The sequence below is a fragment of the Argopecten irradians genome, chromosome 1 (genome assembly GCF_041381155.1).
Source record: "Argopecten irradians isolate NY chromosome 1, Ai_NY, whole genome shotgun sequence".
NCBI lineage: Eukaryota > Metazoa > Mollusca > Bivalvia > Pectinida > Pectinidae > Argopecten > Argopecten irradians.
Genome location: NC_091134.1, coordinates 45255170 through 45279645, shown reverse-complemented (window position 1 = coordinate 45279645; position 24476 = coordinate 45255170). Strand labels below are relative to the sequence as shown.

The 24476-nt window shown below is 35.1% G+C and overlaps 1 protein-coding gene across 1 annotated transcript; it reads left to right on the top strand.

Moving 5' to 3' along the window:
* The first annotated feature begins 2000 nt into the window (after positions 1-2000).
* LOC138329706 (location of vulva defective 1-like) lies at positions 2001-14686 on the top strand. The gene is made up of 11 exons (XM_069276976.1): positions 2001-2701; positions 6075-6125; positions 7154-7495; positions 7667-8227; positions 8594-8678; positions 10184-12319; positions 12445-12489; positions 12797-13140; positions 13475-13651; positions 13973-14054; positions 14349-14686. Exons 1-6 carry the CDS (start codon positions 2629-2631, stop codon positions 10641-10643), a joined length of 1572 nt encoding a protein of 523 aa, XP_069133077.1. The 5' UTR covers positions 2001-2628; the 3' UTR covers positions 10644-12319; positions 12445-12489; positions 12797-13140; positions 13475-13651; positions 13973-14054; positions 14349-14686.
* The last annotated feature ends 9790 nt before the right edge of the window (positions 14687-24476 follow it).

The following is a 24476-nucleotide window of genomic DNA, read 5'->3' as shown; positions in this document are numbered from 1 at the left end:
GTTAATTAATTATTATACCATTGTACTATGTCATTAGTATAGTGTCCACAATGTTGGCTAGACTAGATGTAAATTTTGTTGATAATGAACACAATAATTTAGTGGTTACAAACTGTAGTAAGGAATACCACAGGATGTTGTCACAATGTTTCCACTTACGAATCTGTGGAGGTATAATGTCTGTCTATGAAATAGTTCTTATGGCTCCCCATAACCACTAATCACACACGTTACCATAAATGTAGTTCCGTGTAAAACACTATTATTGTGAAATTTCCAAGAATTATATGTACAGTGTAATTGTGGCCGGTGGTAAGGTAAGTTATACACGTACTTCTGATTAATTAATGAACTGTATCGACCAGTGGTATAAGTTCACGGACCACGCCTTCACCCACACATAACGACCGATATTCTCACTTTACCTTCACATGTAACACGAAGTGATCAAATCAAAATGTGAATAACACGGCGAGTACAGCATATGGCAAATAGCAAATAATAATATGTTTATGATAGGTTACATGACTATGTACATTGAAATATCAGACTATTTTAGCATAGACATATCGTATTCAAAGTACTGCAATTGTCAAAAGAGCGTTAAAACTTATACAATGTAATACATAACCAGAACTTTGTTACGGTGTTTAACGATATCCAAATGTACATCGAGAAAATGCAATCTGATTCTTAGCGGTTCAGCACAGCATGTCAACAATTTCCCAGTTCATATTTCCTTTAGAAAACCAGATCAACAGGCAATAACATTAGCTGTTATGCCCCTATACAATATTTTCTTTATAAACTCTATTGACAAATATGCCAATAAATGAACTGTTCCGTCGAACAGTCCAAAGAACTGTTAAAATGAATGTGCTGGTGGACCGGAGTGACGTCACACTTACTATTCTTGACGTCAATGCATTGTTTTGAGCCAATTGGTATACCAAAAAGTTATCAACTGGCTTTTCGGGCAACAGATGATTATTGGGCTCTCAAACAAACTTCGGATTCAACAAATCGTATGTTGCCCTCAATACTAGTCAACAACTGTATATTATTGCTGACATGCCCTGCGTACAGAACGTTAGAATGGCCGTAATAGGCGACTAAATTTGGTAAACGTCCTTCCTTCCTTTCTAACGTCTCCATTGGCATAGCTTCATGTTTTGCACTAAGTTGAGCGTTCACCCATTGATAAAGGCTTCGGGTTCTGTCTTCTGGTTGAGGCACACTATAGTCTATAAAAGTACTAATCACTGCTCCTGCATAGCACCCAGCATAAATGGAGTGGGACGACTTGTTTCCGCGTGTCCTTAATCTGAATGCTAGGTGGGTGCGCTGCTCGGATTCTTTGGTGGATAGTGAGATAGCACAGGATTTCCTGTATTACAAAGAGACACAACATGAACATACCGCAGTCTCCCAAAACATACACAGCCACACACACAACTCATTAAGTGCGGGGAATTCCGTTTTTGAATGATCTTAGTTATCAAAAGGACATTGAGTCAAATCAGTCAACAAATCAATTTTATGAAAATCTGTACGCAATATTTCCCTGTCAAACAACATTAAACTGACAGCAAGAAAATCGTGGTTGTTACCCTCACTTATTGCTAAACTACGGTAAGGGGACATTACCCGTGATTGCGTCCTATACCTGCAGAGCACGGAGTACATATAAATACAGAATGTACATGTAGTTATTATGAACATAGTCATAACGTAAACTACTTTTTTAAGGTTTCAAAAAGCCAAAATTGGTGACGATGTGGTCTGTTATTACGCCACGCGTTTTCGTTCCTATTCCATTGATCCGTGTTTGTAATGTTGTCGATAGTTATACAATAGCAATATAAGAAGTCATATGATGATTAAACACCTGTACTGTCCTCTATGTTCCTTGTTTACCTGGTGTTGTTTTTTGTTAAACATGTTTAAAGTATAATTTAAAAGGACGTGTAGTAGATGAACGTCAGATAACATGTACAGTGTGTTTGTGACTAAGCAGTCTAACTGGATATACTTACACATGCATACATGAAAGCTTAATATACGGATTCTGGGCCTTACGGGATATCTAAAAACGGTTAATTGCACACACCATCATATATATTATGGTCAATTTTACAATGTGTTAGAGATATGCACCATATCAATGTATGCAAATACAGTCCGGTTACCTCTCCGGCTATTACAAACCTTCCAACAACCGGTACAACTGGCAATTACTGGTCATAATGTCGTCTATTTAAAGCTTACATTGAAACTGACAAAAACACGAGTGATTTAAATTAATCATTGTGAGTGCTTTACGGTATTGCGAAAGAAAATAACTTTCTTTCTAACAAGGAAGACATGCGCCGGAATATACCGGAGGAAACTTGGGTGGAACCGCAGTCAACCGTGACGTTTGAGTAATCAATGTTTTGTCAATATTGGCGGAGAACGTGAGTGAGTTCGGACTCACGTTTACTTTACACCAACACAAAATGACTGTACATTACCACGCCTGAAATATTTACATTAAATTTTAATCGGAATACATAGCTAGGTGGACACATCTGCCTGTAGGATACACCTCGGGACGTTTAGAGGTTTCTTTGGAATAGTTTCCATACTATGGCTGTCCGAGCGATGACTCCTATCTGGAAGTCTGCAATAACATTCATTTGCTTACATCTACTCATCACAGGTAAGTTTAACTATACTCAGGCGTACTGTGCTATTTTGAACAGATCTTGAACCTTGATTTGTTAAATTGAGGATCTTCAAATACTTCGAGAGTAACGTCAATATTTTCAATTGGTACACATCATATGTTGTATTAAGGAGAAACGTGCCGCGTACAAACTATTGTATATTTTGAATAGAATATTGACTATTTCATATGAATATCACACAGGCTATACATTTACGAATAATACTTGAATCTATATACATTATATTCATCTCTTAGTTAACTTTTCTTGCCAACAGCATAGTTATATAAATAGCAAAATGTATTTTCCGACGCGTTCTTATCTTAAACACAGTTAATTAACATGTACAAGGACTATCTGCCAGGTGGTCGATACGTATAATCCGCTAAACCTTTATGTGCCATAACGCTTCCCGATATGGACTAATACTTGCTTGTTTAAAGTCGGCATTAATCAATAAGGCGGTATTCCATCTCCTTATCATGGCGACAGGAGCTGCTTTGTTGGAGGCAGTTGCAATTAGTCACATTAAGGATTATTTGATCAAATACCGAAAACGCGATTCCAGAATCCAACCCTCTTCGATATTCCAGAGGTAACTATCACTGTCGTCATACATGTACCAGCCCCTGAACTATATCACAGCAGAACTGACGGCCCTGTGTTGAGATGAGTAGGTATATTTTGGTCCAACAAATCGAATAAATCTACACTGTATATGACTGTGTGACTTTGAACGATCTCTATGAAATATTCAAAGGAAGTCTATGCAGGTCCAATCGGTCAGTTTATTGTTCTTGGACTGCCTTCAGTTTTGCTACGACATTGTCTAAGGGTGGACATAAAGACAGTGACAGTAACCCCTGAAACATCGAGGATGGAATTGAACAAAAGGCCAAAGTTTCGTTTGCTGAATGTTTAGTTTTATTTCAGTAAGATTGGTTGATTATGTTTAACACCCAGTCAACAACTTCCCCAATGTTTAATGTTTGTTTGTATGTTCTGTAAGTCTGTGGTGTGCGCGTGTTATGAGTCTGAACGATTTTCTTCGAGTGGAAATTCTTTCCTTTTTATATTGCTATATACTACTAAAAAGGTTTAAGTTTTTTTTAATTAATAAGAATTTTATCAATATAAATACATTGTCGATTTTGTCTTCCTCGGTATTTGTGCAGCTTGCTGTCATAAATATTATATCAAGTATAATTGTCTGTCCATTGAGATTAATACTATTTTAAAGCATTTTTTTAATCATTTATTTTATCTAATCATTTGATGATCTTCGCTTAAGTTGAGATAAATTCTGTGCTGCAGCCAGCATATGATTAACCTTCAATTTTCATTTATGTAAAGTAAATCACACTGTATGATTTACAGAAGCGTACTGATTACATAGTATCTATCATTCCGGTTCATGTTTTAAGCATAAAAGCTAAATAGTGTATAAGAAACCTTTATCTCAACTAATCATTTTTGTCATATTTTATTTCACATAAAATGTTGACAGTAATGTAAACCTGACATAACTAGACCATAGAACATTATATGTATATGTTATCATATTTTTTTCATTTATTATGCTCATGTATATATACAAATACAACATCAAAATTGACATGAAACAACCACGAACAGCTCTTAAACAAGAAAAGAGCAGAACATCTAAACCTAAGCTTTTTTTGTAATCCATTGGACAATGTATCTATCTTTCTATGGCAAATTGATATTGAACCATCACGCTGCCTAGCACAGAACATCTGACATCGAACTTGGCTTTTGTGTTTTTATCCATTGTATCTACCTTTCTTTTGTAATTAGTTCAGCGTGTATTGAGGTCTTTAGGAATAATATAGTCCGGTAAATATAGGACAAGATGTTGTTCTCCACTCGCCTGTAATTACTAACTCCACGTTCTCGATTTTGCCCCAGTCATGCGTCATGTACCTGATGTACACAGTCATATAAAGGGCATGGCCATGAAATATTTAATTGCTGTAAAAGCTTAATTGCACGATCTCACTGAATAACTTGTAGGTTTCTATAGAAGAACACGTGTGACCCGATCGATGCATTACATGGCACGGGACTGGGCTGGGTGTAAACAAGACCCGTTTTTCTACTACATACGGAAACGTAATATCAATTCTTTTGTGATCAGACGCCTATTATAGTTTCTACATTTTAAAAAAAGAGCCACGATTACCGAGTGTCCAGAAATATTAACACTATGCATAACCCTCCTCATCTTAGAGTATGAAATCCACGACGGGCATTTGCCATGTATCTTAATCATGTGCTGATTGAAGTCGATAGTTTTCCTCTGGATACTTCTTTTTGTCCTCATAATCTAGCACATTTCAGAATAACATATGTTTATATGACAGTAAACAAAACCATCCAAATAATGTGATGCTGAACTATTAAATGAAACAAACAAATGTAAAACAAAATTTGACAAAATGACAATAAACAGTACATTTGTATGCCTTGATCAGTTTGTAACGATCAGTACGCATATGTACCTCGACAACTAAGCCTTTTCTATAACTATGAAAACAGTTCATAAAAAGTTGCATATAAAAAAAAGTGTCTCAGTGTCTATACATGTCAAATCCTTTCAGATTATTTCGTAATTCAACTCTGTCACTGAAACACAATACTGTTTACCCCTGAACCTAGATTTGCACGATAAATACAGACGGAGCCCCGACTAACTGTCTCAATGCCCTGTACTAAATTCACTTCCTTGTACATTGTGTAAACTTGTCCTGTGACAAACTGTTCATCGCTTCTATTTAATCACAAAGGTTCCACAAAGTTAGTGTGTTTTTTGTTGTTGTATTTTATGTTATAAACTGGATTGTAATGTTTAGATTTAAAATAAAGAAACATTCGAGAAAAATTCTTCTGTTTGAGATAGAAGCCTAGACACAATTATGTCCAGAAGCAATTATACAGGTATGATAGTTTTTAGTTGTTTTAACGGCTCAACACCATATGTGTACCAATAAACAATTGACTTGAAGCTGCTATCTTCAGCATTGATTGGTCACTGTGTTAACTACATCCTTGCTTGTGATTTTATGACGACATATCGATTGTTTATTATATCAGGTTGGTCTGTTGTTTAGTTGGCTCATTGACCTAACGTCCTATTTACAAACCAGGGCTATTTAAGGAATGACCTCCCTGTATGCGGTGTGTTGGGTGTGTGAAGTGCATGTTTTGGAAGACTGCGGTATGTTAGAGTTATATAATAGTTGAATTATTGTCCTTTTTATAGTGCAATCACTGAATCATGTCGCAAATACACAAAGCAAACACATCTCAGATCTAAAAAAATGTGATATTCTTTTTCTTTTCCAGATGTTGAATGCTCGGAGTGTTCTGATCTAGCAAGCTTACTTGACACCCCTTGTAAGTATATAACATATGAAGGAAATTATTTTGATGGGTCATTGTTTTCATTTTGCATCAATATCTTCACTGCAAGGCTATACTGGAGTCAAACAAGTAGTCAATACTTGCTAAAGGTGCAATATGCATATAATATAGAATCATTCACAATAGTTACACTTTATATACTTCAAATGACAAATAATCAATATACGGTCTAGTATCCGGATATAATCAAGGAATGTATGAATTCCTTAGGCAATGTCTTAAGTAATTCTATTTGCCCCAGTCATAATGTGTATCGGTTGTATTTAAGGGTTAATGGGAGTGGTACACATAATTCAAAGCTCTTAATTTAGAAGTCAAATACATTATTATGCACTTTTTTAACCGTAAGGTTCAAGGAAATAAAAGAATTGAATTGAATCGGGGTAAACAACAGAAGAATTGTCGACCCATTTGTTTATAATTATATTACATGTTTGTAAGAATCATACTCCAGATTTCCATTAATGTTTGTAGGTATTGTACTCTGTCGTCTGTAATTTACCATAATGTATTCTTTTCACGTTGATAGCTTATGTATGTGTATATTTCATTATTCTAATAAGTTGAATGAATAACTTACGAAAGTAATTACAAGAATTGTAAATTGTGAGTGAAGATATATGTTCTAGTTTCGCTATACCTTTTTTGTTTATATAGTACTTTTCAAAGTGATTTTGCACTGTATCAATAGAACTTTGGGGCTAAAATGGAAACTAACCGCCTTAATGAATATTTGTTAACTTGATTCTTTTAGTCGAATTTGTGATCATTTGAATCCCGCGTTCTTATTGGTCATCACCAATAAACATTTTTTGTGCTTAAAATGTTAATACAGGCCATACCAAACACCATCTATCAAGGAGCATAGTTTATGGCTTGTTTTAGTAGGTCTTGGGTTCGAACTCCCGTCTGGTCGTGAGTTTTCCCACTGCTGCAGTATTCATGTATATAAAGCTATATTTGATTACTCCACATATATTTTGTTTTATATTTGTTTGCAGCTATATCTCCGTGCCAGCCTACTACGACCCGTGTGACAGGAAGTAGCGTTGTTTTTGACTTTTACGATAGTTACAATTTACAAACCAGTAGCTGTTCCTGTTCCGTCATGATTCCATCCACTGTAAACTTCGAGTTGTCGATGTATCGATATTACGGTATGGGTATCGACACGAATCCCGGATGCGGATCAAAGATCGAGGTCAATTCCAGCCGATCCGGGTCACTGACCATGGAATGTAGAGTGTTTGGATCCATATCAATGTTGACTGGAGACAAAGCAAGCGTTACACTGTCACGGGACCAAAACGCCGACTCCCGGTATTGCATGATAACGAGTACAAGTAAGTTGATATGTCAGATTTTATCGAAACAAACTGAAGATCCAAAAATTATGAAAATCTGATAACTGCAGAGCTCAGAAGTTTATATTTTGTTCGTTGATTTTCTGATTTGTTTTTCGTCAGTAATTAAGGTTGTGTAGTTTTTTTAAGCACGCATTCGTTTTGTTCTAGAGCCTCCATTTATCATGGATATTGAGTGTGACGCTGTCGGATCACCACCATCAACATCACCGCCAACAACGACAACTACACCTAAAACAACAACATTATTACAAACAACAACAGTAAGAACCACAATGCCTAAAACAACAACAACAACGACGACAGATAAACCGACCACAACTCCGGAAACAACAACGCAAAGACCAACCACGATAAAAACAACAACCGCAACACAACCAATTACAACAACAACTACAAAAACAACACCAACAACAACAACGAAACCAACAAGCTCACCTCAAGTAATAACCACAACAACAACGGCTACGACCACACAACCAACAACCACAACAAAAGCAACGACCACTACATATTTACCAACTACACCAAAACAAACTACAGCAAGGCCAACGACCACCACTTTGTCAACATCTCAAGAACAAACTACAACAAAAGTTATCTCCCCTGCTCAGTCGACATCGACATCCTCGAACCCTAGTTCAACAACTCAGGCTACTGGAGGAAAAACAGAAGTCGGAGGGCAGAGTGAGGACAGCAGTGATAAAAATCGTATGTTTTAGTTTGCCTTTCATAATCATGAATCAAGAAGAGCTTATAATTTATTATTCACCACCAACAAATACCAACATCTTGAGAATTACAATACTTACAATGTGCTCGGTTTTAATTTTACAAGTACAATTTTACAGTACTGCAGTTCTGTGTTGTAACTGATATTTATAAGGCATCATACACGTTTTTCTGTACATTTAAATGTTTTTCACAGCTTAATTAATAAAATCTGATGGTTTTTAATGAAGAAAAATAAATGACAACATTATCGACTCGTTATGACACATATAACTTTAATCCTATGATACATTTTGCTTATTCGAATTAAAAAAAAAAGTATAAAAATAATTCGTTTTTTTTCAGTTGTAATCATCATCCCTGTCGTTGTCGGGATCTTCTTCCTCCTCCTGTTAGTGGTGCTGGTCGTTCAGCTCTCCAAGACGTGCAGGTAAGTCCAGCTGTAGTAATCGTAAAAGTACACATGTAAACTAATTTTCTGTATTTCCAAGGACCGTTTCTATACGTAATTATCATGTTTTGTCATATTTTCGCCCCTGAAAAACAATGAATGGGCAAAACAGGAAATGAAAACCCATGTCAATTTCATAATATTTGTATATGATATGCCCAAGTTAATGTATTTTTCAAATGTCATATAAAAACATAGGGTCCTCGATCAAATTTTCACAATTTTGTAAGCTTGAAGTTTATACCTAGAAACCCTACCCCCATTTCATCCAGTGCTAAGATGGATCATATTTGACTATTTTTTATAAAATCATGACGCAAAAAAACATTCCACATCAGTTCATATGTTTTTATGATATAAAATCTGATTTATGTCTGTTTGATTTCATGATTTTTCACAAAAATTTCTTGTTTTATCGAAATCCGTATGCATTTTTTTTATTAAAATTCTAGAATTTCGGTCCGGACGGGTCCCCTTTTATCATTTATTGCGACGAAGTTACTTCTGGTGTTTGAAAATCCATTCCCATTAACGGCAGGAGCCGCAAAAACCTCAGCGATATCATCTAGTTTTCACTTCATTGCTTTTATTTGATTTATTTTATGATTTTTTACATTCAATATTATATGAAGACACTTTTCACCTATTAAACAAATATCCAAGTGGAATGTCGTACCGTATAGGAAATCATTATGGAATCCAAAACAACTTCCGTAGCTTCGGTTTATACTGTCTATGTATCGGTGCGGTTTTCAAAAGTATGGACCTACCTTAAGGCGTACCGTGCGTTCATTTCTCAATTGTTATCGGAATGTTTTCTTTGTTGAAAACAAGGCAGAGCGTATTTATATCCGATAAAATTACATGGAATGTTTATTTCAATGTATACCGAAACTATTTAGGTATTATTTTATATCCATTTTATTGTTAACACCGAAAATACTTAGCTTTTATATTCAAAGCGTATCTTTCATATGGGTGCCGCCATCATGGAAAAATCCAAACGCGTTCCATTTGGCGGTGCCATATCACTTTAGAACAATTGGTACGAATCCGCAAATGGAACGCACGGGTAGTTAGATAGCGGTTCCTCTTTATCACTGAATAAAATGTATTTTTCCCCAATATGATTTCATAGAAAATATTCGTAACAATCCTAAGACAATTCATAAAACCTTAAAATAGTTTTAAGACAAATCAATCCTAGGTTTAGACTTAGCTTATCACAGATGACGTCACAAAATGTAACGTAATTTTTGATTGGCTAAGCAAAATTGTTCCATAATCCTAGAGAAAAATGTTCCAGACGTTTGTGGTGTGTACAAATAAGATAACACTTGCTAGACAAGTATATAAGTAAATTGCTCACGCGTTTGTTTATATTCATTCATTGTATTGTCCCCGTAATATTCACTGAGGTAAACTAAGCACGTCGTAAACTGATTGGTCTGAATTAAACCGTGCTTTTTTGTTTGTTTTGACAGAAGAAAAGAACGGATGCCTAAACTAGATTTAGATAAAATCAGATTTGGTCAAGCTTTCCCGAGGAATAACATGTTCCAACACCCCACTGACATGATTGAGACAACTCATTACGACAGCAAAGAGGATCTCCATGGCAACCCCGACAGATATACCGCTGTCACAAACCCTATCTACATCCACGAGGAGTCCGGGTACTTACCGGATATCACAGACAAGGAAATTTCCCATTTTACTTCCATCCATACTTCAGAGTCGGACAAAATCATATCCGAACGGAATGAAAACAATACCCACGAAGCACCATTGTACGCTGTCGTGGACAAGTCAAATAAAGATACATCTTTAGACTCTTCTAAGATGTCTGATGTCAGTAGTAAAAGCAATAGCGATCTGAGCAGCTTCGGGATGCTACAAGAAAACGAGCGAAATCTTAGACAAGAGGAAAGTTATTATTATTGATATGCATGTGTGATAAAACGCGTGTATTTATATGGAAACTTTAAGTGTTCATAAACGCTTTCAAAACTATGACTAGAAGAAGCTTTGTCCAACGGACTAGAGATTTGGGAATTCGTTTTCTTCCTTTGTTAAGTTTTTTCTTCTGAAGCATTGCTAAAGAGAGTCTTTGATTGTATTCTTCTTCTGTGACAAACATTGATGTATAATGTGATTAGTGCGTGAATGTTCTAGCTGTTCTAGTTTAATGTGTGATTCCAATATAAAACACTGCAAACTAATGTATAACACTGTTAGTATACGTTTGAAGGGATATAACTGATTCCTGCTTTCTATGCATTGCTATTCAATACGCTATATATGTATATCATTTTATAAGTTGCCGAGTTAAAATCAAAGTTTATTTTTTTTTTACTTTTACACAATTGCATATTTTGTATACATAAATTTAAAAAAGAAACCTTTATGTGTTTGCGTTGTTATTGATGTTTTGTTTGAGATAAACTTAGTTAAATATCAAAAACATTTTGTCTTATCACTAATGGTACCTGGGACGAACTACATTTTGTATTATAGTACTTACTATTTTCATTATTACAAATATCCCAGATATATACCAGATGATACCATACATAACGATAGAGTATGAAATAAAAAAAACTATGAAACAATGTATAAAACAAACTTAGCCTACGAGCGTCATATCCTGGATGTGGACACTGATTCTTATCTTAACAGAAATATAACTTTATCAAATATCAAAATTTATAGGTCGTACTTTTGACGCGTAATTAACCAGCTTGTATATTTCGAAATAAATATTGGAACAAATATATGTTTGACGAGAAAACAGTGTTCATCTATATCAGGTCACATTTCTTTTTTTTTCATGATGACTTATTTTTTTCATGTCGAAAAATGATTTATTTCGCGTGTGTGGATATTTTCTATATCTCTTTGTTTACGGTCAAAAACATGGAAAAAAGACACGACAGTTACAATACAGAGCCTACTGACTTCTCGCATTCTACTAAGTCATTGTGTAACAATATCGATTTTGTACTCTGCCTCTGTACTCTGTAGGTCAGATTTCAGAAGCTTCCATAGTGCTTGAGACTATGGAATAGTCAAAAGATGATACGAATGCCTTAACCTTAATTTGGAGATTAATTGGCAAATATATCGGAAAAAGAGTTATTTATGATATTTTAAAACTATAAGGGGTCGATACATTTAATTGACAGGGGTCGATAACGTCTGAATTTGCTCTGCAAAAGTTATCCTGAGCGTGAACTTTAATATCAGAGATGATTTAATGAGTTACTATAGTATCAAATATAGCCTCGGTATTATCACAAAATATTTTATGGTTCAGTAAAGGTCAAAAATCAAGTTGGCCACGCTTGGTTTATTTATTGCGAAAGCACACAACATAATTTGTTAGGATATACGGGTACAATTGTAAGTTGTGTCGGTGACACAACTTTTTATTACACGAATAGGCTATAAGGTTGCATCAATTTAAATGTGGAATTCCATGTCACTTCCTTGTTCGTAGTTTGGAAATGAATATGTCATATCAACTTTAGTGCGTCTTCAACGCTGAATTATGGTCAGAAGAGCTCCACTCAGTGTCCAGTTGCAATTGGTCATTTGTGTCCTGAGTGTGTATACAAAAGGTAAATTAGTGTGACGTCAGAGGGTGATGGTATAAATGGATTATAAATCATTGTCATTTGGTTGTTTACATATATGACGTCACTTACAATCTCAATTGAAATCCGCTTAATATATATCGTTACAGGAGATTCCGAGTCGAGTTGTTCTCGGATGTTAGAAACTATACCACGTAAGTATAATGTAGATTTGTACAGTATAATAAAGAGATGTATATAGTACTGTTAGCAGGTGCCAAATACAATACATGTAATGTAAGTTGTGATGTACTGACATGTACAATGTACATCACCGCAAGATTTACGTCAATAATGGATATTGTTTTCAGGTCGATGAAAATGTGAACAACCATTCGCATTGTCTAATTTATGATTGTTTTGTTTTACCAATTCTGTCTTTGTTTGCCTATCAATTTATTTCATGCTGATACGTATCTTACTGTTCAACTTTAAAGATATGACATGATGTCATTGTTGTAGATGCCCGAATGTGCACTGATGACGTCATCAATAGTGAGCTCATATTAGTAACCACACGAGACGCGTACACACCTGGTCATGTGAAATGCACATGTACAGCTAGTTTGTCATCACCAGGAAATATAACTGTCGAAAGATTTAGCGATGAGATCTCATCAGCCAACGAATCGTGTGATGAAATCTCACTCAAGTCTCGTTGGAATGATACATCAGCCATTTTACCTTGTGTCAAAACAATACCACGGTAGAGATTGAGTTGTCTCCTTTTCGTGTTTTGGACATTGAATGGAATGATACGTCAGACAACACTAATAATACACATTGTGTTTTGCTTAATTCTACAGGTAGGTATTATTACAGTTTATTGTAATATAATTATTTCTTTGGTAACTGCGAAAGTGGTGTTCATATTCTCGAATATTGGCTTACTCAGAATTAAAGTTTTTGTTTTTTGAAGTTTGAAAAAATGGAAATAAATATTATAAATTTAAGGTAGACAAATTTTATTTCCCGTACAAGAAGATGACTGGGTAGCCGATACGTTATTTTGCTTACATTATTAAATCGAGGAAATGAACTGCTAGCAATACATTTATCATTGTTATTATCTGTTTTATATTCATTATTGAAAGATGGATACTTTGATCTCATTGATGATTGTGTTTATTATTACTGCAGTTTCTGGAAATATCACCGTTACATGTGTTACCCAGATGACAACAGAATCCGTGTCGTCTGCTCTAAATAACAATTCAGTGACGATACATGCTACTAACTTCACAACCACAGTTCCAATGACAAGTGATTCTGAAATGCCACGTAATTCCACAACATCACATGAAGAAAACACTGGGCGTATGCATGTCCTTTATTTCTAGTTTGCAATAGTCTTCTTTTAAGATTGTACCACTGAAAAGCCTTTTACTTTATTTATTTTGTTTCTCATTTCAACCTCAATGCAATGCAAATAAACAAATTATACCTTATGTAGTTGTATACTACAGAATTTAGGATAACGTAATTGAAATAAAAAAACATAATGGAAAATTGTGACTCGTAATCTTTTTTTTTTTTTTTTTTTTTTTTTTTTTTTGATGCATTGCTTATTTATAAGATAAGATAACTTGACAACGCCTATTCTAATTTCATGTTTTTTATGATTTTTGTGTGTTTCAGTTATCATCATTGTCAGTGCTCCTGTGGTTGGGAGTATCATCCTTGTGGTCATCATAACCGTTACCATAGCGATATGTAAGAGGTATGGGATTAAGTTTATGTTGATAGACTGGTCAATAATTTTAATAACTTATAGGAAATTGTATATTTATACTTATTAAAAATATATGTTTTTATTCTGTACTTTTCAGCGGTATGAATAAATGTTTGGCTTTTTTATAGTAGAATTGTCTGAAACAATAAAATATTTCAAAATATCTATATGTTTAAACTGTATAAACTGAAGCTTTATTTGAAAAGAAATGACGAATCAAAATATTTGATGTTTTCTTTCCTTGTGGCCTCTTATAACATCATGTTAATATGGTTTTTATAGGAGATCAAGTCAACAACCGAAGACAACTGTTCCGAACTCCCAGTGAGTACCGCGAGTGGGGCGAGTTACATTGACAGTACCCTAGATCGGTCGGTATCACTGCCTCGCCCCTACAGCACATACGGGACACAACTCACGTCAAATAATAAGATTGATGTTAACTGAGGCTTTGATAAAGCGGAAAATCGAAATAATATCCAGATACTCAGGAAGAGACGGCCAAATCTATGTTATTCTGTGAGGAAAACTGGCATCGTGTGATGCCTTGTGATTTATTTATCATCTGCATTGTATATATAGATATGTATCTTATCTGTATATAAAATATTAAGATTTAATCTGAGTTTGTTTTGAATCTGTGTCAAGTTCGTTTTATTAACAGCCTTGATCATTTATGAATTTGATATCCTTATTTTGGGTGTCAAGTGTACGAGTGCAGTAACCAGTTTAAAACTATTTGACGTGGTGAGAAAGTGTCTTGTGGCTGGCCAATAGTTGTTGGTTGACAGTGTTTCTTATAAAGAGCTTAAAAGTCATTTAAGGACAACCTGCTAATTGATCTCTTTGGTTAGATTTCAGTTTCACAGCAATTCGATTTTTACAGATAAAAAAATATATGATATATAGAGGGTGAATTGTACATGTATATACTTATATTTTTGTGTTTGATTTTTCGATTTGATACGAAAAAGGGTATCTATGCACATGGACAAAGTTTAAGAAACATCATGCATAATAAAAAGATGTTCACACGATATAAGATTAATTATTTGCTGTTTCTTTTTAATTTGATGAATTTAGCAAAAATCAACAACTAGAAAGCTAGATGAAATAAACGAGATGTAATCATTCATTCTACATCGGTATGGGAACGTGTATATTGCTAAGTAAATACAAGGGTTGGGAAGTTTTATTGCTTTTTTTTCTATGATAAAACAAAAGATTATTTAATTCAACCATACATAGCCGTTAACTTTTTTTCAGAAAGCATCTGAATGTTTCTCGTAAAATCACTTATTACACATGTATGGCAAATAAGCATCTTTTACTGAAAAAAAGAACAACACACGCATATATCATTTTCTTTCGTTAAGTTAGTTAAAGAACTTTCTTTCTGTCATTTTCCCTGGTCATGTGACAATAACAAAAGCCAGGCCCTACATTAACAATTACTATGTACTGTTTATATTTCATCTACGTTTATGTTTCTTCTAAAAAAATGACTATAGATACCCGCGTGTTATTTTTCACTAAATAATCCAGTAAGGAAACAGTATTGCATTGATAGCTTACTGCAGTTATAGACAAATTACTCAGGAATCACAATTCTCAGTGGGAGCGACAAATTTCTCGCTTGGTTATGGACAATTAAATGTGTTCTGAGTGTATGATTAACAAATCGAATTTAACATGTGCATGTTCGAATACTCTCAAATCAATTCAGTTCAAATATGTTCTGTTCAGCGCCCGTCTACGACGAACTATCTAGCACATGCATTCTGTCATGTTCAGCGCCCATCACGAACGTCAGTCAGAAACACCATTTCTCGTCTGTTTTAGTCACGAACCATTAAGTCATGTTTCGCTGTTTAGCGCCGTCGATTACCATCAGAGCACATCTGAATTTAGAACAGCGCCATGTCACGGAACGTTCACATCAGATACACGATCACATTCTGTATTCTGTCTGTTTCAGCGCCGTCATCGACGGACATCAGAGCACATTTCCTTGTTTAGCGCCGTCACACGGACGTACCATCAGAAGCACATTCTGTTCTGTTTAGCGGCCGTCAAAGACAGACTGGACACATCAGAGCACATTTCTGTCCTGTTGTTTAAAGCGCCATAAACGACGTGCCATCGAGAGCACATTCTGTCTGTTTAGCGCCCGTCACAAACGGAACCATCAGAGTCACATCACCGACGCACCACATCGGTCTGTTTTATAGCACCGCCGTCTACAGAATCACACGAATACCATCAGAGCACATTCTGACTGTTTAGCGCCGTTACCGAACGTACCATCAGAGCACATTTTCTGCTCTAGCGCCGCGTCGTCGGCGTGCCATCCCCCCACATTCTGTCCCCGTACGCCGTCACGACGGACTATCAGAGAACATTCTGTCTTGTCAAGCCGTCGAGACGTCAATCCAGATGCACATTCTGTCTAGACAGGTGAACGTCAGACGTGCCATCATGCACAACTGTCTGTATAGAGCATTAACGTCGAAAAAACAATACAGATCGACAATACTGTTGTTCAGGTGCAGCGTCACAACGGACTAAGAGCAACATTTGTCTGTTATAGCGCCGTCACGAACGTACCATCAGAGCACATTCTGTCTGTTTCAGCGCCGTCACGACGGACTATCAGAGCACATTCTCTCTGTTTAGCGCCGTCACGACCGTACCATCAGAGGCACATTCTGTCTGTTTAGCGCCGTCACGACAGACTATCAGAGCACATTCGTCAACGGTTGTATATATGTTATATAATTAACCATATCATTCTGACTAAATAACACGACTGAAAGCCAAATTATTGGATAGATATCATAAAAACATTACAACAGAGGGTGAAAATGCCTGTTTAATATCATGTTATTTAAGTAATATACAACATTCTTCCGAAGAAATGAGGTCACATCTAAAACTTTTTTTTAAACTATATCATATATTTTGTTTTCATTTTTAAAGATATTTCGTAGCACATCCAACACTGATCCAAAGACAATACACTGATTGATTATCTAAAAGGTCCATACTATGTTATCTCACGTAGGAGGGCTTAAACGCCTGTGTTGAGAGTATCATATATATAGGATACCGTAGACGACGCTATTGATAGGCAATTTATTCATTGATAAAGTACACATTATTGTACCACACAACTCATCCAACAATGTTTCCATAGTAAACAAGATGATCCACACAGTGTCGACAAAAAAACACCAAAGTAAAAAGTGGTCCACGAGTGTACAACAATGTCTCTGACTTTAAGATACAGCTGTGTCGCCATAGAAACAGTGGGAACATGAATACAAGTCTATAAAAAAACTTTATATAAAATAGACACCGAACAAGGTGTTACCATAGTTTTCCAAGAGATGATGGAGATATACTTTGAAATAAATGACACTAAGATGCAATCATACTAAACCTTGAGTATATCATAACAAAACAACAGAATTGTCTCTGATCCAAGAAGAGACCGACAACCTTACCATGCTTTATAATAGATGGTAATGAAAAAAAGTGTCACCGTAACAACAAAACATTAGAGTAGCAATTCTATAACGGCGGATCGGGATTATACTGACGTCAGTGTTGTGAGTTGTAACGTAGATTTTTCTGTGAAAATGACGGGATATCCGCTGACAAAATAATGCAAGGATGGTAAGGTCTGTTATATGCACAGATGAAGATGTATCACCAGAGATACAATACGTTATCACAGATTGGAATTACAGGATGCAAGCGCGTCAGAGATATGATGGCTTCTCGCAAAGCTGTTGTGAGACAGTGGAGGGGATTCGCTTGTAGAATAGGCAGGAGTGGCGAGTAGCTTGGATCCGGACTTGGTTCCCATGGAGTCGATCTGTGTTCGATATCGAAATAGCCATAGTTCATGTCTGTGGAGGTTAAAGAAATATCTATCAAAATATTATAACAAAATGATGAAAGAAATATGGATATATCTACTATTTCATCATTCATTTCTTGTGTTCTCATGTAATTAATTAATTTTTTTATCTATTAATGTATTTATTTTGACAAAATGTCAACATCAAATGGAAAAAGGAAATTAAACGACTGCAACATTATTAAGAAAAAACCATATAAACAAGCATTTTATTCTCGTTTATATGATTTTAAGTATTCTTTAACATACAAGCAATTTCTATAATCAGTTCAGAAGTGTAGTTCTAAATGTTCGACGTATCTTCAAAAACAAATAAATAAAGGGTTTAGATAATATACCTGAATTTGTTCTGTTGAGGTCTTTTCCCATCAAGCTTCACCAATTTTGGACACATGGCTTGTGAGAGGTCATTAGGTATGATGGACGCGTTCACTTAATAATGACAAAAGGTAGACTATATATCTAAGCTTGTTTAAAATAAACTTTGTTTATCTTTCATTCAAATAGCATTGGTCATCGTTTCCACAGAAGTGTTATGAAGGTCACCTAATCACCAGTGTTAGAAAACGAATGATATAAAATAACAATTATGTATTGGCTTTTCACGTCATATAATTTGGTCATTGACAAAAATGTAACACCGCATTTCAAATAAAACATTAAAAAGATGTAAACAAGTTATGGAGCACTATATTACTCCAATTAAAATATTAAGTATTATGATTAATACTAGAAATGAATGAAGCAATGGTCCATGAGAAAAAGAAATAAAAATATATTTCAATCAGATAATGATACATTGTGTTATATATATTATATAATTTCCTGGAGTTGATAAATCATTGTAATTCACCTGTAAAACAGTCGATATATGTAAATATCATCTGATAGGGGATATTTCTTTGTATCACCAAATATAAAGATGGATTTCCAAGTTTCATTCTCAGCAAACATAAATTCAATTTTAATTTTAAACAAATTATAGGTTGTATAAACCATACAAATTTTGTCCTTAGCATAAAGTATCAATTGATATCTCCAAACAAAATTGTCCTGTGGTTAGTGCTGACTGAGGGTGCGATGGTCTCTTCTGATGGTTTTTTTTGTTAGTTAACGTATGTTGTGTTATAAAATTATGTTCGGATTTAGATGACACTTTACATACATATGCCAGTAATGTAGTTCGACAACGAGAAGTATAATTTATGAGGTTCTTATAGAAATCTAGATAAAGAAAAGATGTTAAAGTGAGTGTAAATTTATATCGTAAGTTTCTATTTCAAAAGTTAATATCATTTGCTAATTATACACTTAATCTTAAACTCATGTCTTTGTGTAACTTTTAAAATTTATAATTTTGCGATGACGAATCATCTCCAAATTTTGTTGCGGATTATATAAATATATCTACCATATGCGTTAAAATGTACTTTTGGTATCACCATATACTCGGTTAATTTAGAGGGGGGATGATATTTTCGCAATCGCTATGCTCTCGAAAATTTGATCCGCGAAATCTTTAGAACTATTTGCTTCACATACCCTGAAAGCCAGAACGGGAAAATTCCGTACCGCATTTTTTTTAAAATTTTCTGATTTTGTTTTAAATAGCGAAAATTTTCACCCCACGGAGAAACATATAATAGAATTCTAAATTAAAATTCAAAATTGATTTTAAAACATATTATATGAACAAAAAAAACACACTAGGTAAATCCGGAATATAACCTGTAATTTAGCTTTAAAAACGTATTAAAAAGTTAGTTATTGCATAAACTATGAATAAAGGTTTCATTAAATCATCACAGACCCCCAAAGATAAAGTCTCATTTTGTTTTCACTCAAGAGAAAAATGGAGACTCCAACAGAAATTTAGAATAGTGACAACGGAACGAGCAAATTTACCATCATACAAATATCTTAGTGAAATTTAAAATGTAAAAATAGGTGCATTACTCTAACAATATTTTTTTTTCTTTTTTTTTTTCATTTCCTGTGATTGAATATTAGACAATTAGATTAAAACAGATATCTTCTTACATCCTACTTGACAGCTGTATTCCATTAAATCAGTGCACGGCGAGGCTACCCAGAACATTCCAGAAGGTTCTGTTATCTTGGCTTTTATACACATTGTTTCATTGGCTGTGGAATTTGAGCTCAATTATATCCAACGTATCATTATCCCAGATTTGTCCAGGTTGGTGCGTCGCCGTCAGACCAGACAAAGTCGTCTGGATGAGGGGACGTTGGGCCTCGAAATAATCCAAGCCCACATCTCGGTAACACTGGAAATAGATTTAAATATATGTATGGTATCATATAACTTTTACTACATTACATTCTCGATACTCCAGGGGTTCCTCGATCACTTGCGATCTTTACACCCCTGGGCTATTTCATAGTAAAATTGGTGGCAACAGAACAGAACAGGTAATTGAGCCGTTTGATGTGCATCAATAGAGCCGTATAACGGTACACTGTGGTTGGCTATGTGGCTTTGATGATGGGCGTCGCACTCTCTGTAGTCTTCAAAGGAAAACTTTGCATGCCTGTTATTGGTTCAGATGTTTTCCGCCGCTGAGGTGCATCCAATTTTACTATGAAAGATTCCAGGGGTGTAGATATCGTAAGTGATCGGAACCCCTGGAGAATCGAGGATGACTGCATTAATGCTTGCAACTCTTACTGAGTAAAGACTTTGAATTTTGACTATAAAGAAACAATCCACATCTTGGAATCACCGGTAAAAGATTTGAATATATCCATGATTTCATATCGCAACTGTAGCTTGTACTTTATCAATGCATCATAAAACGGAAAAAATAAACATTGACCAAATGGTTTTGATCAAAACATATTACACGTACCGTAAATATTCAAGTTACTTTAACGACACTAATAAAATGGAGCTTTATATCGATAGAATGTATATAGTACTGAATGAAATAATAAATTGTGATTAGAAAACTCTATTTATTAATAAATAAAGAGTTAGATTTTATTGAAATTTTATGAAAGTAGAACATGGTACTCAGGACAAAAATAATCATCTCTGTTATTTCTTCACCATACAGTATAAAGAGACTGGTGTACCTGCAGATGTCAAACTTAGTTAGATACCTTTGCATGATTTGTCAGAATTCCGTAACTTGGTCTGATACAGCTTTGCAAACTTGTTTCAAAATAAAAAGTATATGCAGTGTATAAATAAACTATAATTACCCTGGTAAACTTCGAAGGAACGATTCCAAAATGATCATTTTCAGCCTGATTCGAAATCTTCATCAGGGACATGCCATATTTGTTGCAGCAGAACCGTGCATGGTCACGTGACACAAAGTATGACGTAAATAAAATGACGTTGCTATTGGCTGTTGAAAGAAAGAAAGAAAGTATAGTATCAGTGCTTTTATTGTTACTTTAAGGATAATGTGTTTGCCTGTTACTGTAAACCGACTCTCTTTCGTGTGCGATCCATGCGGGATTCGCGAATATTTATTTCAGCGAACTAGCATCTTCATAATTTATATTCATATGAATTTCCATTTTTATGAAAGTTAATCTTCGGTTTGTAATGTTAATCTCGAAATTTAGTAGCCGCAAAAAATTGGTGTACAGTATTTTGAAACATTGAATTTTGAATGATATTTTATTGAAATTGTTTGCCATTTTTGCTTGAAAATTGAATCTCATACATGATTAAAAAAGTCTACGTGTTTACAGTAGTCAAAACACAATGTGTCATGTTAGTCATATTTATTATTTACAACATGCGCGACTATGTGCTTCTATAATACTTTTAATAGCATTATAACGCTAATGCCTGTAAAGGGTGTTTTCGGTTATGGGCCACCGAATTGAGTTAAGTTATACCCACGCTGATAAATCATAATTTACAGTCTTTCGCATTTGCGCTACAATTTGAATGCGTTTTAAACACATATGTATATCGTTCTTGATAACTGCGATATTTATTACATTTTAATTTATACAACGTTACAGCCAACTCAGCTGATTTTAACAATATACTTACCTAGAACAATCCCTGCACAAGAGACAACTAACACCAGAGCCCCAAACATAGCGGCTTTCCTGACTGTTATACGGGGATTTCCAATCATACGACTATAGCCACTATCCACTATCAACACCTATTCTATACATCAATTGTTTAAAGGATATTATTTTCTTTAGTATATATGCACTGTTGACGTATTTTTCCATTCTAAACGTTGTTGTAAATCTGCAGTAACGAAGGCGAATTTCTCTCTCCTAATTCTGGATTAGTGCAATACAAAGCCCTCCAACAGGGTCATAAAACAAATATGAAGTACGGCTTGATATATTTAATGCTTTTTAAGTTACAATACCCACACGTGCCAACGCACACGATTTTGTGATAACACGAGAACGGCGGCCATCAGTCTTGTTCCGAGGCAGGGTGTCGATAAATCCCACATCACTACATCAGGTAACAAGCCAATCATCTCTGCAGGTGCAATAATAGTTTGTGCATCAGTGGGCATCCAAAGCGTGATGTTATTGTTAAATACGAGGATTGCATGTCAATATCAGGTTAAAGAATAAACTTTGCGAGAGGCAGCAAGACATCAACATGTGGACACAACGGCTCCATACAGTGTTCGTATATACCGCATGGTTTTGATATAACAATCAGTCACAGAATCGTTGGCTGTTTTATTCAGTTAAACGTCACATTAACAGCAAGGGTCATTTAAGGACAATCTTCCGTCTATACAGTTTGTGGCGTGTGTGAATGTGCGAATATGATTTGGGAGACTGTGGTATATTTGCGTTGTGTCTCCTTGTAGTGATGGATCTTTCAATCATTTAATCGTGCTTTCAGATATCGGATAAACAGCGCACTCGGGGTTAACTTGATTCAAATTGTCCCAACACTCTATCAATGGTTAAGGTCTTTTGTTGAATGTCTCTGCTACATGTGTCGTTATGGCAGACAAAGTTGTTTGTTACTTATATATTACGTATAATGCAATTGCGAGGTGGGGCGGGAGTAGTCTGGTAAAGGGAGATAATTACATGGGTCTCTCAGATGGACTGAGGTATCTCGTGAATGATTTTTTGGCCTGCAAGACTTTCACTCAGGCGAGATATCTGACCGTCTACTTGACAAACCCCTGTAAGAGTACACTACTGTCCGATATAATACCACTAACGGATACTGTCGAGGAAACTACAGAAGGGACTACAGAATCAAACCAAAAATAGATTCCTGGAAATCCCTTTTGGGCACAAGATTTCAAGAGAGGTGAATGTTTCGGAGCCTGCTGATTAGGTATTCAGGGCGCATGTCAAGTGTTTTTCTGACAGGGTGAGATAACTAATATTGGAATTTCATAAAATATTTTGGTCAAATTTTTGTGCGGAATTCAACATAGGATGGCACCCCCACATAAAAGTTTAGTAAGTTGGTAGATATTAATTTCTTTTTATTCACAGGTATGCCAGATGCCATTCTTCAAAATTAGTGATAGGTGACCAGATTGAAAAACTCCATTTAACCTGGACAGTGTTAACATATCGTATGTAAGGAAATCATTTGGTTCTGCGGTCGCTAGAAGGATTGGAATTTAATCCTGCTGTCGACGATACATGATCGTGTAAGACTATTGAAGTTCAGGTCATTTATTTCCATTACTTCCTAACTGATTTTCTCCTTTTTAAAGCCCTTCTTGACACCACCTATCAAAAGACAATCAAGTTGTGAAAACGACGTGACTAGGCGTCCACCCCTGAAATGTTATAATGGAATACTCCAGATTTAGCTTTAGAAGAGACCAAATGTATTGTTAGGGTAGATTAAGATCCGTAGTTATTTTTTCAAAAGTTACAAATATTGTTTCCCGCGTTTTCATGCTCAAAGTCTTGAAAAAACATATCTAGTACATAGTAACTAGAAAATATGAGATCTGAAATGAGTATTCCATTCATATGAAACTTGGTAAGTCTAAGAATTTCTGTGAGCTCTGATGAGCAAGACTTAAACCTTCGAGACGAATTTCATCAGATCTCGTATGAAATAAACACATAACAACAACCTTATTTCGAGGGATTTCACGTCAAAATTCGTTGCCAAAATCCAGCGGATTACTTAATTGTTTCCACCATGACGCCACATTCGATTTTCTACCCGGCACAGCCAATAAAAATGCTCCAGGGCATATTCTAAAAGTGACATATGCCAAAATATCAAACGGGCGAAATCATTGGATATCATGTGGATTATGTGATAATATAAATTATTATGTCTTTTTTCTTAAAACTATTTCAAACCCATTAAAATAAAAAAAATCAATTAATCGTTAATTAACTATATAGTCAATCATTCTATGTATTTAGTAACGTAACATTTCATGTATCATAAAGAGTTGCTTATACACTAAAAGGCCTACTACCTTTCCGGAACAAAATTTAAAGGTTTCTTAAAAACATTATTATCA

Excerpts from the sequence above, each read along its gene's own strand:
- LOC138329706 (XM_069276976.1), top strand. The coding sequence starts at position 2,629 with ATGGCTGTCCGAGCGATGACTCCTATCTGGAAGTCTGCAATAACATTC. Across the intron at positions 2,702-6,074 it reads CTTACATCTACTCATCACAG|ATGTTGAATGCTCGGAGTGT; the intron begins GTAAGTTTAACT and ends TTTCTTTTCCAG. Across the intron at positions 6,126-7,153 it reads AAGCTTACTTGACACCCCTT|CTATATCTCCGTGCCAGCCT; the intron begins GTAAGTATATAA and ends ATTTGTTTGCAG.